This window comes from Neophocaena asiaeorientalis, unplaced genomic scaffold, assembly GCF_003031525.2.
Source record: "Neophocaena asiaeorientalis asiaeorientalis breed wild unplaced genomic scaffold, Neophocaena_asiaeorientalis_V1.1 scaffold148, whole genome shotgun sequence".
Lineage (NCBI taxonomy): Eukaryota > Metazoa > Chordata > Mammalia > Artiodactyla > Phocoenidae > Neophocaena > Neophocaena asiaeorientalis.
The window spans coordinates 800261-816675 of NW_020174050.1; the positions used below are offsets into that span (position 1 = coordinate 800261).

A 16415-nucleotide genomic window follows, 5' to 3' on the forward strand; every position below is an offset into this window, starting at 1 on the left:
AATTAGCCCATTAAAAGAAAATTAGGACATAAAAGATAACCCTAATTCATCTTCCATGACCTGCATCATATTCTATGCAGTTTTATTTTTATTTTATGTCATTCCCTCTTTTGCTTATACAGTGAGTTTAAGTCATAGACCGAGGGTTGAACAGGAGGTGCAAGGCCTTCTGCTGTAGCACTGCTTAGACTTGCATTTGCCAAGATACTTTACCAGCACAGCTGACATTTTGTCATTCATGGTAACATGGTCTTTTGAGATAACCATGGATATTTGAAAGACCCATCATTTTAGTTTCCTTTTATTGACCTAACCTATATTTTAGCAGTTTCTGTATAAAGCTTGCAGGGATCAGAAAAGGAGAAGCAGTGTATCTGGATAATTACCAGACCTGGGTAATTCTCTAGCTTTGGGTTTGAATAAAACCCAGATTTGGAAAATGTCCCCGAGAATAATGTCTATGCACATCCTAAGTGTAATGATGGGTGGGTATAGAAGAGAAGTTTTTGTGAAAGTAGTGGCTAAATATATCCACCTTATTACCAGTTAATAGCTCAGCTCCAGTGCAGCATCATAGGTGAGCATGTGAATAGAGTGTTCACAGATTAAAGAACATCTTACCTTGAACTTGTCTAATGACAGTGGAAATCTCAAGCATGAAGTTTTGGTAAACATACTTAGGAAAACAAAAAAGATAATAATAAGAAATAGTGAGTAAAAACTTCCTATTAATTTTGCTTGTTTTAAGACTTAAGGCTGAGATCGTGGCAGGTAATTTCCCAAGAGCTACTTCTTCCAAAGTTTTCCTCCTTCACTTTGTCATCCGTACAAAAGCCATTTTTGTCCTTTTATTGATCTGGAAACTTAAAGCATAAATATTTGACTTTATCAAGAGACACTCGTGTGCTCGAGTTATCCAGAATCCTTAAATACATCTGACATGACCATGCAGGCAAGATACTCTAAATTTTATTCTCTATTTATTTTCCAGTTACTTAGTTGCCTTAAGATGTTGCTTACATAGAATGGAATAACACATTAAAGGTTTATTATCATGGAGAATACTCTTAAATTTTTTCTTATTCAGAGCAGGTTAATCAGTTCCACCCTAAGAAGCTATGTAGAAGGTATAAATTCAGATTTGACTAACATTTATTAAGCACCATCCAAATGCCAGACATTTTACTACTGGATTTTAATAAACTATATTTTAATATATTTAATATTTTAATAATATATATGTATCTTTGGGTGGTGAAGCTAATAGTAATCTTAGCTATATTTATTTAGAGTTTACCTGGTACTGGGCACTGTGCTAGCAGTTTTGCCTATATTGCCTTATTTAATCTGCACGGTAACCTTATGAGGTGGATGCTATCAAATCCAATCTCACCAGTGCGGAACCTGTGGTCAAGAGGAGTGAGGTAATGTTCTCAAGTTTATGTGGCAAGGGAGTTGGGGCCACTGTGCTTCAGAAGGTGGAGCAGCCAGCATTCCAGCGCAGTTCTCCTGGGGCTCCTTTCTCTATACTGTGAGGTGATGGTGCTTCAGAGCAGGCAAATCTGCCTCGTTGGCCGGTTGTTGCTTCTACTTGACCTGTTAGCCTCAAGTGAGCTTTGGTGCCTATTCCTGATGGTACCATTTCTGCTAACATGTAAAGCGGAGGATTCATGGGGTAGTTCCTGGTGCCAGGTCACTAGAGGATAAAGAACAGCCTTAAACAGTACAGGTGATATGCTCTACGTAGGAGGTTTATATCATTGATGTGTGTATATCACCTCCTTTTTCTCCTCGTAGTTCCTGCAGCTTGTTCTTTCTCTAGATCTCTCATTAAACACAAAGACTAAAAGCCAGCTTAAGGTGGAAAAGTCACAGACACATTTTTTCTTTTTTTAGTATTTATTTTATTGACAATTGATTTACAATGTTGTGTTAATTTCTCCTGTACAGCAAAGTGATTCTGTTATACATATATATATATTCTTTTTCATATTCTTTTCCATTATAGATATTGAGTCTAGTTCCCTGTGCTATACAGTTGGACCTTGTTGCTTATCCATTCTCTATATAATAGTTTGCATCTGCTAATCCCAAACTCCTGAGCCTTCCCTCCCCCACTCCGCCTCTCCCTTCTCAACCACAAGTCTGTTCTCTGTGTCTGTGAGTCTGTTTCTGTTTCATAAGTAAGTTAATTTGTGTCATATTTTAGATTCCACATATAAGTGATATCATATGGTATTTGTCTTTTCTCTTTCTGACTTACTTCACTTAGTATGATAATCTTTATTCCATGTCCTGGCTATTGTAAATAGTGCTGCAATGAACATTGGGGTGCATGTATATTTTTGAATTATAGTTTTGTCCGGATATTTTCCCAGGAGTGGGATTGCAGGGTCATATGCCAACTCTATTTTGAGCTATTTGAGGAGCCTCCAAAATGTTTTGCATAGAGGCTGCACCAATTTACACTCCCACCAACGGTGTAGAAAGGTTCCCTTTTCTCCACACCCTCTCCAGCATTTGTTACTTGTAGACTTTTTAATGATGGACATTCTGACCAGTGTGAGGTGGTACCTCACTGTAGTTTTGATTTGCATTTCTCTAATAATTAGTGATGTTGAGCTCTTTTCATGTGCCTGTTGACCATCTGTATGACAGACACATTTTTAAACATCTAGTACTGTGTTCATTCCTCCATTCCAGAGGATCAGCTAGAATTTGATACACAGAAAGGAGGATCAAGACGTGAAAATCCAAGGAACGTAAAATGATCAACCTGTGTAAATTACCTGAAACCAAGTATGGGACACAGGCTGTCCCAGTGACAATTGGCTCATTCTAAATTAACCAGGTTCCTAGAGCGCAAAATGTTTCTTTTCTTCATAAGCCATGGTGCTAAGCAAATAGTGAAGACACAGAGTGCAGTGTCTTTTGGCTTTTCCATTTCACCTTTCCAGAATCCTAATTAAGGATATTACAGATTCTATACACAAGATCATTCTGCATTTGGTTGACAAAATATTTGCATTGTATGTGTCTGGATCCAAGTGGTGACCAAGGGCTCTTGTAAATCAAGTTTCCAATTGGAATTGATCATTCTCTCTTCTATGAGCTTAAAGAAATTTACTTTTAATCTTATTTATGGGCTCTGCCATATCCTGCCAATATGTCTATTTATAGAAGTGCTTGTTTATATATTTATTTGGAAGTCTTTCTCTTGAAGCAGCTACTTATTAAAATAAGTAGGAAAAGTATATACTTCTTACTTTTGTTTTGATACTGGTCTTTTGGGATTTTGAGAGCCAATGTGCATAGCTTGTCTCAGAGGCATACTGAAAAGATGAAAGAAACTTGGATGAGCAAATTGACATGTATCCAGAACTCGAGAGTGGTTACTAAAAGTTCGGATTGGAACTCGTGGTCTTTATTATCTGTCATTCATTTCACAAGGAAAGAGCCTGGAATGCCTTCCTCCTCCCTCCTCACTACTTGTTTCACACTAGGCAGAAAAGTGTGTTGCAAAAAGACCTTCACTCTGTTACGACAGGAAGCTCATAAAATTGCATCAAAGAATCTAGCTCAGGAAAGGCAGCTTCCCAGACACCCTCTAAATACTGCCTTTGATTTCTCATGTGCTGTTTTCCTTCAAATGCTTAGACAGGTCAGACATTTCTATTTATAGTAGAGAGATCCACATCATCTAACATTGGTGAATCGTTATCTCCCACCTTGAATTCTGTGGCCACATAAATCATCTTGATTTTGATGAATAGAAATATTGGGTAGGAAAAGGAAGAATAATGGACAAGATTTTGGTACCAGCTCTACTTCTGGTTGACTCTGTAATCCTGGGCAAGAAACCTGGCATATCTTGCCTCAGAGTCCCATCCAACATAAAATGGGTATAAAAGTATACCTGGGGCTTCCCTGGTGGCACAGTGGTTGAGAGTCCGCCTGCCGAGGCAGGGGACACGGGTTCGTGCCCCAGTTCGGGAAGATCCCACATGCCGCGAAGCGGCTGGGCCCGTGAGCCATGGCTGCTGAGCCTGCACGTCCGGAGCCTGTGCTCCACAATGGAAGAGGCCACAACAGTGAGAGGCCCGCGTGCCGGTAAAAAAAAAAAAACAAAAAGACAGTATACCTGTTTTGTGCTCTTATATGTTGTAAAATGAACAGATGGAATAATGTAAGAAAATGTACTTTAAGCTTTTTAGAACAAAATAGTAATAAGATTCTAGGTTTTACTACTAATAATTTACTAACATCTTCTTCCTTCAGGGATTTATGTTTTGTCTTACTCTTTGGGCCAAGCATCCTTTATCCTATTTTGATTCTTTCTGTGACCTATAATGAAACACAAAGAATGAGAAAATAGAGTCTGCACGTGTGCTTGTTTTACTGATGAATTAGGGAAGCCCTGGCGGCAGCTAGCAAGAGGTTAAAAGTTTAACAATTCCAGAGCCTTCAAAGATCAGAATGGATTGCAAAAAACTAGGACCGAAGCTAAGTATTTTCTCCCCTTTTGTTTTCCTTATTTCAATTCTTTTGCCTTTATCTGCTGTCATTCATTTGTAGTCGTTGAATGACCCCTTTCCTAGCTTCTCTTACTGACAGTAAACAATTGTCTTTCAGCTTTATTGAAGTATAATTGACAAATAAAATTATATTTAAAGCGTACAACATGATGATCTCCTTATGTGTATACATTGTGAAGGGATTCCCACTAATTTAATTAACATATCCATCACCTCACATATTTATTTTGTTTTATTTGGTGAGAACACTTACATTTTACTCTCTTAGGAAATTTCAGTTCTTTGGTACAGTATTATCACCTGCAGTCACCATGTTATAATTCGATCCTCAGACCTTAGTTCTCTTACAACTGAAAATTTGTACCCTTTTACCGACTGTTTTCCCCACCACCCAACCCCTGGCAACCACCAGACTTTTTTTTTTTCTAAGATTCCATCTATAAGTGATACCATGCAGTGTTTGGCTTTCCATGTCTGACTTATATCACATAGCATAATGTCTTCCAGGTTCATCCATGCTTTTGCAAGTGGCAGGATTTCCTTCTTTTTTTTTTTTTTTTTTTTTTTCGACATCGGCAGGCGGACTCTCAACCACTGCGCCACCAGGGAAGCCCTCCTTCTTTTTTAAGGTTGAATAATTAACAAATATTTTTGAGTTCCTGTTAGTTAAGTGCCAAACTAGGCAGATTCTGGGAAAAAGCAGTGAACAAGCCATGCCCCTTTTCTTCTTCCTTCAGGGATCTTATATTCTAAATTGAAACAGTCAAATAAACCTGTTTGTTTCTTCTTAGAAGTTTATATAAGTGAGACCTAAAACATGGCAAACTAAGAAGATAGGCTAGAGGTCTGGGGGCTGGGTTGGGGGGCACTCTGGGACCAAACAATAATTAGCAATTTGGATGTTAAATGAACTTTGTGAGCCTCAAAGGCAAAAACTTGGTAAGTGTTGTTTCATAATATTTCCATAAATGAGGGATAGTCTCTGCATAACAATTTATTTTCTAATACATAAAGCTTCAAATAATAGGAAAAGAGCTTATCGGATAAAGAAAAATCTTGTAATTATAGAATACTTTTAAAATCCTATGTTTTAATTTTAGACTCATAAGTAGAAAGGAAACAATGAAATATTTCAAAGAGGAGGGTTGGTTTAATAAATAAACTAGGTTCTGCAAGTGACATCTTCATAAATCTACAAATGATGCCAAACTGTATGAAAATAATTTTAAAATTAGATTAAATATTCATGCTCACTATAATAAGACATTATATATAATTGATTATTTAGCACTTTTTTGTTTTCACACATTTTACAAAGATATACTCTCATATGAATTCCAAATTTCCAAAGTTCCAAAATCAGCTGATTCTTAATTAGTAAAGCTTCAATTCATGAGATTTGACTGTGCGTGAAGCCAGTGATCAACTTCCTCACTTATTAACAGCCATTTCTTCCACTAGGCAAAATATATTGAGTGCCTTTTAGTAACATAGAAGAGTTGGGTTTTTGTTTTTAAACCTGAAACAAAGTACAATATCATCTCCTTAAATATTTGTCGTTGTTTCTTATCAGATTAGAGCACAAAAGACATGTCCAAATTTTTGGTTGTTTTATGTAGGTGAAAGGTGAATACAGTTATAATAAAGAAAGACTTATTGTGCCTTTATGTTATTGAAGACATTTTTTTTAATGCCTAAGCCTGCCTGTTTAGATTCCTAAATATGCATATAGGTCACTTTAATTTTATTTTTACAGTAAAAAATGGTCTTTTGCTTACAGTTAATATCTCCATGTCAAATGATACCACATTGGCTCCTGAAGATTTGCCAACTGTTTCTTCTACTGACGCAGTAAGTGGCTTAGTATTTCAGATCATTTGCATATTGTACACTCTAATAATATTCATAATATGATGTCTCTCCCACCACTCAGCAGGCCTAGTCTGAACACGTATTTAATAGTCAGTGATGGTAGAGGGACAAGAAAAACATTTTCTGTACTCTAGTCAGCTTTTTTTCCTTTTCTTTTTTCTTTTAAACTTAAATGCACTTAAAGTGCAACATACTTTTCAGACCTTCTCAGGAATTTGACTGTTATGTCCATTAATTGTCACCTTGAAATATTTTCACAAGGGAAAGTGAGCGAAGTTGCAAAGTGAGAGCGTAGTATTCTCTCTTTGTTTCTAGTACGATTACGAATTCTTCTGACTACCAGATGGTGCTGTGTTCCCTTCACTGAGGGTGACTGTAGCAGGACACTTCCCGTGTCACTTAGAAAGGACCGTGCCTCTGTCACATGATATCCTTTCCCATGGCTTGTAACCAAGGATCTTTAAGAGACTGGAACTAAGCTTTAAAAATGAGCTGTTTTGCATGGAAGGTCGCACACTGGAAGAAGACTTTTGTGTTAGAGAAAAAGGGGAAAGTGCTGTTTCAGACTTGTAATTGTGTTCCTTCTACACTGGATATGGAATCTTACCAAAGAATATCAATCTCTCAGTTATAAAGACAGAACCCATACATAATACTTTGTATTGATCGAGTGCCCATCTCTCAGGAGACCAGAACACTTCTGCAGATATTATATAATCAGTGCCCACAACATCCCTTTCAAAGATGATGCTTTGTATCTTTCCTGGACAACTCTCACTTGACCCTGTTTCTCTCTTGTTTTCATATTCAATGGCTCTCTTGACTTCTTTCCTTACTGTTTTCTCTGACTTTCTCCAAACTTTGCCTCTCTGTTTCTTCCATGTTTGAGAGAGAGAGAGAGTGTGTGTGTGTGTGTGTGTGTGTGTGTGTGTGAGAGAGAGTGTATGTGTATATGAAAGAGAGTATGTATATGTTTTAAAGGCCACATATAGAAGAGAGTTCAGTTTTCAATCTTCAAGTCAGTCAGCCAGCCTAGTGCCTAAAAGGATGTGACTAAAACACAGAGAAAAATACTTCCTTCTAGACTTTTAAGGAATTTAAATCTAATTAAAAATTTAAAATATATATGTAACTAATTAAAACAGTAAGTTCATTTGCAATAAAAATTAATAAAATACTTCCAATGACTTAAAAAGAGATTGTTTCCTAACTTGTTTTTGTAACTAATCAAGGAAAGCTTTAAAATTAATGAATTTTTTAAGCCCTGTCTTTGGGCAAGCCCTGGAGAGACTCTAGTAATTGATATGTAATTATAATAAGATGTCACTATAAGTTTCATGGAAAACAAATGGAAGTTGTGGTTGACTTCTGGTACGACCATGATAGAGGACATAAAGGCACAATAATGATAATTTCGCTACCATTTATAAAGCATCTACAAGAGACCAGGTGTTTTATACATATTATCATCATTATAAACCTTAATATGTATTGTAATCATTAACACAACCTACTGGGCATAATTATCTCCACTTTATAAATGAGAGCAACTGAAGCTCCAGAAGGTAAATAACCTTTCTTGCTTAGGTCACATAGCGATAAGTTAGTAGAACAAAAATTGAACTGAAGTTTGGATGGTTCCACGACCTGTGCTATTGCTAATGCACCATGATGCTTCAGTGTTTGCAAATTGGAATGTTTGCTATTGTTTACTTTTTTAGTTCCTATGAATGCTCTATACTCCAGGGCAGCAGTCCCCTCATGTGTGTATCAGTTGCACACCTTAATTAAAATGTTAAGTTGCTATGTCCAGCACCTCTAGAGAAGAAATTAGGGAAAAATATATAATGTGTGTGTGTGTAATTATAAAGGACCACTTTTATTCTGTTCTTTATTTCTCCTTTTCTCTCTGTATTTATTCCTTTATGTATACTTTGCATAAACACACACACACATATATGTGATCCAAAAATGAGTGTTAGAGAGGTAATATGATTTATTATCATCACTTATAGCACCTACTATTGAGTACCTACTAGGGGCCAGGCTCTTTACATCGATTGTTTATAATCCTCACAATACCTTTGTGAGTTACGATGTTACCTGTATTTTATAGTTGAAACAGAGGCTTAAAGAGGTTAGCTGACTTTCCAAAGGCCATATGACCAGTATATAGTAAAACCAGAATTTGGACTCAGGGCCTTCTAACTCCAAAATCTGCATATTTCCATTCTTTGGGGGAAGCAGAATAGCATGTCCTGTAGAAGGATTTACAGATACTTAGTTCTCATGTCAGACTGGTTGCAAACGCAGTGCCCCACTACTTTAAAAACAGGCTGTGGAACCTTCTCAGCTTCCCATCTATAAAATGGTGATGATAAGAGTATTCCCTCAAAGATGCTAGAAGAGCCAGATTAATAAATAGGCAAAACTTCGCAGAGTGGCTGGCACATACTTGTCTCTCAATCAATGTTAGGTGCTGTTTTTATTCTATTTAGGTGTTCTTATCATTCTACTGGGCCGTTTGTCACCAAAACTCAGGCTGGTGGAGAGAAGAAATTGAAAGCCACTGCTTCTGACCACCTACTGGGTCCTCTGTGTGTTTGGCCACACTAGCTCAGTTCCCCTGAGCCTTTCCTAAGACCTACAGTCAGCAGGACTTTATTTCCTTCTTTTCATTTGGCCATAATTAGATCATGAAAGAAGGTGCTGTAAGAGTGACATGCAGCCCCTGGGCACCCATGAGACGCCCTCTCACAAGGTCCTAAGAACATTCTGTCAGAGGAAGGAAGGTCTTTTCTTTTCAGCTTCATTAGCATGAAGACAAGCTTTCTTCTTCCTTGTGGTATGGGTTTGTTTTCTGGGGGAAACAGCAGGAAAAACGGGACATGAGAGCATTTGGACAGAAGTTAGAACTCAAGAATAACCACCCTTCAAGATAAAAGCCAGATTTTCCATTATTTGCATTTATTGTTGGAATCATTGTGTCTTTAAATCTTCTCACCTTCATCAGTTTTCCCATTGATTTCTCACTTCAGCCTGCAAAACACAGCTCTTTAAAAGGGCTCTGTAAATCTTTGAGACCAGCCACAGCTTATCCACACTGTATCTAAGCAATTAGTGTTGAGATTTGCTGGCTTCCACTTACCAGCTCTTAGAGGGGGAGAACAGATTTCAAAATCTAATGTCAGAAGCTTCTCTTCTGAAGATGTGATAGAATGGATCAGTTAGTATTTGTCTTTCATGTTAGATTCCTTTTTGTTTTCGTTTTTTATTAAATTGAGTCATACCTTAAAAGACACAGTTCTTATGTGCTCATTGCAATGAGTTTTGACAAGTTTTTACCTCATGTAACCACCACACAAAACAAGATACAGAACATTTCCATCTTCCCAGAAAGTGCTATGAAATGCTCTATTTCCTGTTTTATGCCCCAGCTTTTTGAGCCTTGGGAGATCTTTCTTTGCCAAACTGCTCTGCCCGCCGCCGCCGCCTTCAGAGGGCAGATGCCTTAGCCCTTTCAGAAGTAGCTGAATGCCACGGAGGGGTTTCTCTCTGCTCTCCTGCCCTGCTTCCCATCTTAGGAAAGTGGCTTTCTTGCATTTGACAGAGACTCTGTGTCTAAGAGGGGTTTCTCTCAGCTCTTCTGTTGAATCTCCAGGCTTTTCTGAACTATCTGTGCATTTGACAAAGACCATTAGAAAGTTTGCTGCGTGGACGGACGCAGGCTTTGTCGACACCTGAGACTCCACAGAATTCCAACGTGTCACCCCAGACTACAGGCAACCATTAAAAATTCATTAAAGATTTGGCTTATTTCTCCATCCCTCCATCTACAGTGCATTTATCTTCCACCTGCTACTCTGCCAGGGATGAGGCAGCCATGGATCTCTTCTCTCCTATGAAGGTCTTGTAACTTTGGAATTTAGTTTATTTAGGTTTCTTTGCATCCTCATCTCACTGGTGGAATTTTTTAAACTATGATTTTATAGCTTATCCTGCTTGCTTTTATTGTTAGGTTGGCACAACTAACAGTCTCCTGTAACTTTCTATATCTTAATCATAAGTAAGCAACCAGTTAGTTTTGATATTTCACAACAGTATATGTAACTACAGTCACAGCTCACATACATCCTGTAGACCATAAAGTAAGATTGCAGATCACTGCAAGTCTGGCTTACCACTGCAGGGAAAAAGTCCTAAATGAGTACATTAACCACTTAACCTTGAGACTTTTATTTGTAGCATTACCCTCATTTATATATATGTTTGTATATAAATATATGTGTGTGTGTGTTTAAAGGCTTATATTTTACCAGTTGATACTCAAAGAGAGCAATGTAGACTCTTTAATTTTTATTTTTGAATTTTTTTGCTTATTGTATTACCCAATGAAGCATATCATGATAGTCTACATGGAGATGCTGTTAATCATGGGCCTAAGGCCTGTTACAGTCTCATAAACACCGCTTGGCAGTCAGACATGGAAGTAAAAGTGCTTTGATTTGATGTACCTTCAGGGTGATTCTAGGAGCTAATATTCATTTTCATGGGAAATGGAATGTCATATTAATCTTCTTGTGCATAGCATCCTTGTGATTTTCTCTCATTAAGAAAGTGAAGTGCAAAAACTATTCTGTCCTTAAATCTCCTTAAAGAGTACATGTTCCTACTTTTAAAAATATTATGGAAAATTTAAAACACGCACTAAAATAGAATAGTACAATAAATCCTCATATGTACACATCACTTAGCTTCAATGTCTGTCAAAATTTTTCCCACTGCCTCTCATATATCCCCCACTTTTGTCTTTGCGGAGACTACTATGGTGTTTTAAATTTTAAAATTAATCCTTCAGTATACATTTTACTTTTAAGATTTATAAACATATTCACTCAATACAAATAGGGTCATCCTCTAGAAAATGAGATCCATAAAAATAGGTGGAAATTTCTTTTCATGAGATTGACCTCAGTTAAGACCATCAGCAACTTGGTCCCATTTCCTTTGCACCTTTTTTCTCACTGCCCATTTACACAGACACTCTGCTCTGGTGCACTCACTGTGAGTTCCTCCTCATGGTGAGCATTCAATAAGTGGTGCCTAAAGGACTTACTGGATGAGTGAATGAAGCATCATATGTCCCCGAATCCTCATCTTTGCTCATGGTGTCTCTCCATCTAATGCTTTACCTCTTTGTTTCTGCCAATGCAGAAAGAAATATACACCCAAAGTTTGTCACTTTTATTCCCCTCTTCATTGGCTTTTGTTACTCTCTCTGTCATTCCTTTCTAGTTTTGTTGTCCTGCCACACTTCTTCCTACTGCCTTTTGAGTATGAGAGTTCTACAAAGACCAGTTCTTTTTTCAAGGTGCAGTTTAACTTTTGTTTTCCCTGTGCTGAGTGAAATTAATCAGTCCCTCTTCTGATCTAATCATCTGTGTACCATTCATTTAGACACTTGCTTTTGATGCCTTGAATTATTAGTTAATATTTAAGTGAGCATATTTTATTTCTCCAATAAAACTTTTAAAAGTTGTTGTTTTTATTCTTCTTTATTGTTCCCTTAAGGCTTATCTTAGTTAGTCATGTAATTGGGGCCCAGTGCATTTTCTGTTTACTTTTGGCCACATTTTTCTACTTTCTCTTTTGTTACTCAAAATAGCCTATAGCTAACTGAAATAGCATCACCAGAGTTAGAAAAAAAAATAGGGTCCCAGTTACATTTGAATTTCAGATAAATAATGAACAATTTTTTTAGTGTAAGTATGTCCTACATATTACATAGAACATACTTATACTAAAAATATTATTCACTGTTTATTTGAAACTCATATGTAACTGGGAATACTGGATTTTACCTGATGATCTAAATTGAACATTTTTTTTACTTTAGTTTTGTTCCCCAGATAGAAAGAGTAGATACACTGATAGATATCTTCCTTAAATATGTCAAATATCTGTGTCTTGATGAGTGATTTCATTCATTCAATTAACAAACATTTCTTTTGGCGCCTGCTGTATCCTAAATTGAATTCTTCCCCTGTCTTTGCTCTTCTTTCTTATTTTTTGGTGACACACAGTCCCTTTGGTCTGCAGGCGTTATACTTTTGTCATTTCTGGCTTTTACCCATCCTGTCAAAAGAGGCCAAATCCTTGTCAATATCCCTTTCTCTCTCTGCATCTTAATCTTTCACCTTCCTTCCTCCATTCTTGTTTTTCCCAGCACCCCCTTTTTCCTTCCATACCCATAACTGGGTTCTTTCTCATCCACCACAAGCATCTCAAAAGTCTTCGCCAGGGCTTCCCTAGTGGCGCAGTGGTTGAGAGTCCGCCTGCCGATGCAGGGGACACGGGTTCGTGCCCCGGTCCGGGAGGATCCCACATGCCGCGGAGCGGCTGGGCCCGTGAGCCACGGCCGCTGAGCCTGCGCGTCTGGAGCCTGTGCTCCGCAAACGGGAGAGGCCACAACAAAAAAAAAAAAAAAAAAAAAAAAAAAAAAAAAAAAAAAAAGTCTTCACCAGCCCTAAAGAACTTGCCTTGATCCTGTAATGCTCGCATGCTCTAGCCTTTCCTTTTGTTACTGTATTTCTTAAAAATTGTCTGGAATTGCCATTTCAGTTTTTCATCCTCACATATTTCTCAACTCATTTCCCTTACTTGAACTCCCCTCAAGAAATTACCAAAAATATTCTAGTCACAAAAAAAGCAATGAAAATAAATCAATGGATTTTGTGCAGTCTTCATCCCTCATTATCATTTCTGCAACATTAGACCCTTATCAACCCTCCCCCACATATTACTATTTTCTCGTCCTTTGATTTTCAACACTGTGATTGTACTTTTCCTTTTACCCATCACTCTCAAAGTCTTTTGTGGTGTTTTTACTTCTATTGCAGGTACCCTAGATGTTTTACACTCGTTTCTTCTAGCACACTTTCCCTTTGTAGTTTTATTAAATTTTATTACTCCAGTGATCAGCTCTTTGCAGCTGACTCCTTAGTCGACGTCCCCAAACTTGACATCTCTCCTAGATGCAGGTCACCAGACCCACCGGACATCTCTCTGAGCATTTGCACCTTATAACACTGATGGTCTCATTGAAGGGAGCTACACTGTGCTTGCAATAGGAGGTTAGAAACATCGTGAGAATTAGAGATCATGTGCTATGACAGTTCTGACAGGCAAAGAGGACTTCTGAGATTATATTCCCAACTGTTTTGTTATTAAAGTTCTGATTTAATCACTTAAATCCTGTGCATAGACTTTTGAGATAAAGATCAAAGCCATAGAGAAATGAGAATCACCTATAAGGAGTAAAGGACAGAGCGGCGAGATAAAAGTCTCCTGCATTAAGCTCAGAGGAGACAATGGTCACTTGAACAAGAGTGTTAGCCATAGTTATGGGTGAGATGTGATGTATTTTAATATAAAGTCTTCACCATAATGTGACTTGCGAGAAAGAAAAGAATTAACAATGACTTCAAATTTTCTGTTCTTAGAATCGAGGAGGATAAAGTTGCCATTAACAGAAATGAGCAAGACCCTAGGGGGAGCAGGTTTGAGGAAGATTAGGAGTTAGTTTTTGAACATGGTTAAGTTTAACATGCCTCTGAGGATGTAAGTACGGATGTAGAATCGTTTACTAAGAAGTAGGTACAGAATGATTAATCTTTCTCTGAATTGGAGAACATTTGCTGAGAGATGAAGAAATCACTGTTAATCCTGAAAGCAGGAAGTTGCTCTTAGAGTGAATGAAAATTGGAGTGTGGTTGAAATACACAGAGAATGTCGTATTAGGAGGACAGAATTATCTCAGTTATAACAACACGAAGGCAGTACTTCTGAAGCTTCTTTGCATCACTGCCTCCTTTGAGGTTCTAATGAAATCGTTGGTCGCTCTTCCCAGATAAATGTACATACACACAATGTTTTACATATTTCAGCGGATTGAGGGATTTCTTTCTTCTTCATGTCACTTGACATCTACGCTGGATGTGTCCAACACAGTATTGCCTTCTTTCAGGAACCAGTGTTATTTGGTTGTACATTTTCCGCCATGACTTACTGAACTGTAAACAAAGTGGTTTTCACGTGAAGGATGCTATTCACTTTAGAGCATTTTCCAAAGTTAGGAGCACGGTGATCTTCATGGTACTCTTTTGCAGCTATTTAAGTAAAAAGTCCTGTTTGTAGTTGCACAGGAAAGTGAAGTTACTTTTTTCTGTGTTCCAACTGAGTGGTGATAGAGTTGAGATTAAAACCCATGAGGGTATTTTCCCAGTCGGCTGCTTTGATACATGTTCAGTATTTCCATGAACTAAAGAAGAATCATTTACATCTTTTTGCTTATTCTATGACTGAATTACAAATGATCAAAACCAGAATTATTTACAGTGAATCAACCAGCATCACAGACACCATTCATGAAATAATAAGTATAAAAGGCTGCCAAACAAAAATGTGTAATGTACTATTCTGATGAAATCATGAGATTTTTATTTAGTACAATAATGTAAAGTAACATAGGAGTCCTAGACAAGACAGTAAACCACAGTAGGCACACTTTTTCTATGAAGAACCAGATAGTAAATATTTTAGGATTTGTGTGTCAGTCTCTGCTGAAATTATTCAATGCTGCAGCTGTAGCAAAAAGCAGCCACGAACAGTGTGTAAATGAATGAGCATGGCTGTGTTTCAATAAAACTTTATTTACAGAAACAGGTAGTGGGTTGTATTTGGCCAGTGAAATGTTGTTTACTGAGTCCTAGATTAAACTACTCATGGTAATTGTAGATAACTTTTTAATAAGAGATGGGTAGATAGATAAACAGATAGGTAGATAGATAATTCTGCTCAGCACGGGCCTCCCTCCAGGGTTCACCTACTTTGCTTTAAAGCTGCTGACCTAAGGCTGCCTACATAGAAAACTTCTTGTGTCCACGAACATGGAGTAGATTTAAGTTTATTGAATGCAGAAGCTACACTTAGAACTTCTCTGTATCAGCACCCAGCCCAGAATGGAGCTCAAAATGATTAGTTGAATAATCGCCCCAATCAGTGGAATAAGTTGACCTATCTGGACCTTTCTCCGTTCTCATCCTTACGTTGACCTATCTGGACCTTTCTCCATTCTCATCCTTACTTCACGTCACATGCCCCTAACCTGTCGTTAGAGAACTCGGTGTGAAGAGAGCACAGCCTGGAGCAAAGAGTGCTGTCCGTGAAAATGATGACAATTTTTAAAATTGAAGTACAGTTAATTTACAGTGTTGTGTTAGTTTCAGGTGTTCAGCAAAGTGATTCAGTTATACATATGTATACAAATCTATTCTTTTTCAGATTCTTTTCCATTATAGGCTATTACAAGATATTGAATATAGTTCCCTGTGCTATATAGTAGGTCCTTTTTTTTTTATCTATTTTAAATATAGTAGGGTGTATCTGTTAATCTCAAACTCCTCTCAGACTGAACTAGGATTCCAGAGAGATGAGTCAGGAGCTGCTTTGCGGTAGGCAGGGATGTTGAGAGACAGAGAGACTCAAGGCCTCCTAACCGTGTAAAGGCAGAATAGCTCAGTTTTGTCCATTTTAATTATTGGGGTCCTGGGTAAATTTTACATGAAAAAGATGTTTCACTGATGATAAAAATTTAAAAACCATTAGCTTCTAGCAAGTGGCAACTTGTATCAGTGCAGTTTTTGTTGTTTTTAATGTTTCCTTTACTTAGGTAAGGCAAAATTGACCTCTGAAGCAAAAGATGTTATTTCTACGCAGAAGTATCTGTTTCATAGATAACAAAATGAGATATGTGATAGTAAAAATTATATAAATTGATATATGTGATGATTAAATCATAAGCTAATTATCTAACACTCTACTTTTCATCTTTACTTATATACATCATTAATAATGAGTCATGCTTGGTCTTAATGTTTAGTTTACAATATGGCTTTTGCCTGAAGTTTTACAGAATTAAGATTCATTGATACCAGCTTATGCAGAATA

The 16415-nt window shown here is 37.4% G+C and overlaps 1 protein-coding gene across 5 annotated transcripts in view; it reads left to right on the top strand.

Annotated features, from left to right (window-relative positions):
* SLC4A4 (solute carrier family 4 member 4) overlaps nucleotides 1–16415 on the top strand; it is a 295337-nt gene that overhangs the window by 220420 nt on the left and 58502 nt on the right. For all 5 annotated transcript variants that reach the window (XM_024754102.1, XM_024754101.1, XM_024754105.1 and 2 more), the window contains exon 14: nucleotides 6316–6386. In XM_024754102.1, coding sequence (XP_024609870.1) covers nucleotides 6316–6386 — 71 coding nt within the window. The remainder of the gene's footprint in view (nucleotides 1–6315; nucleotides 6387–16415) is intronic.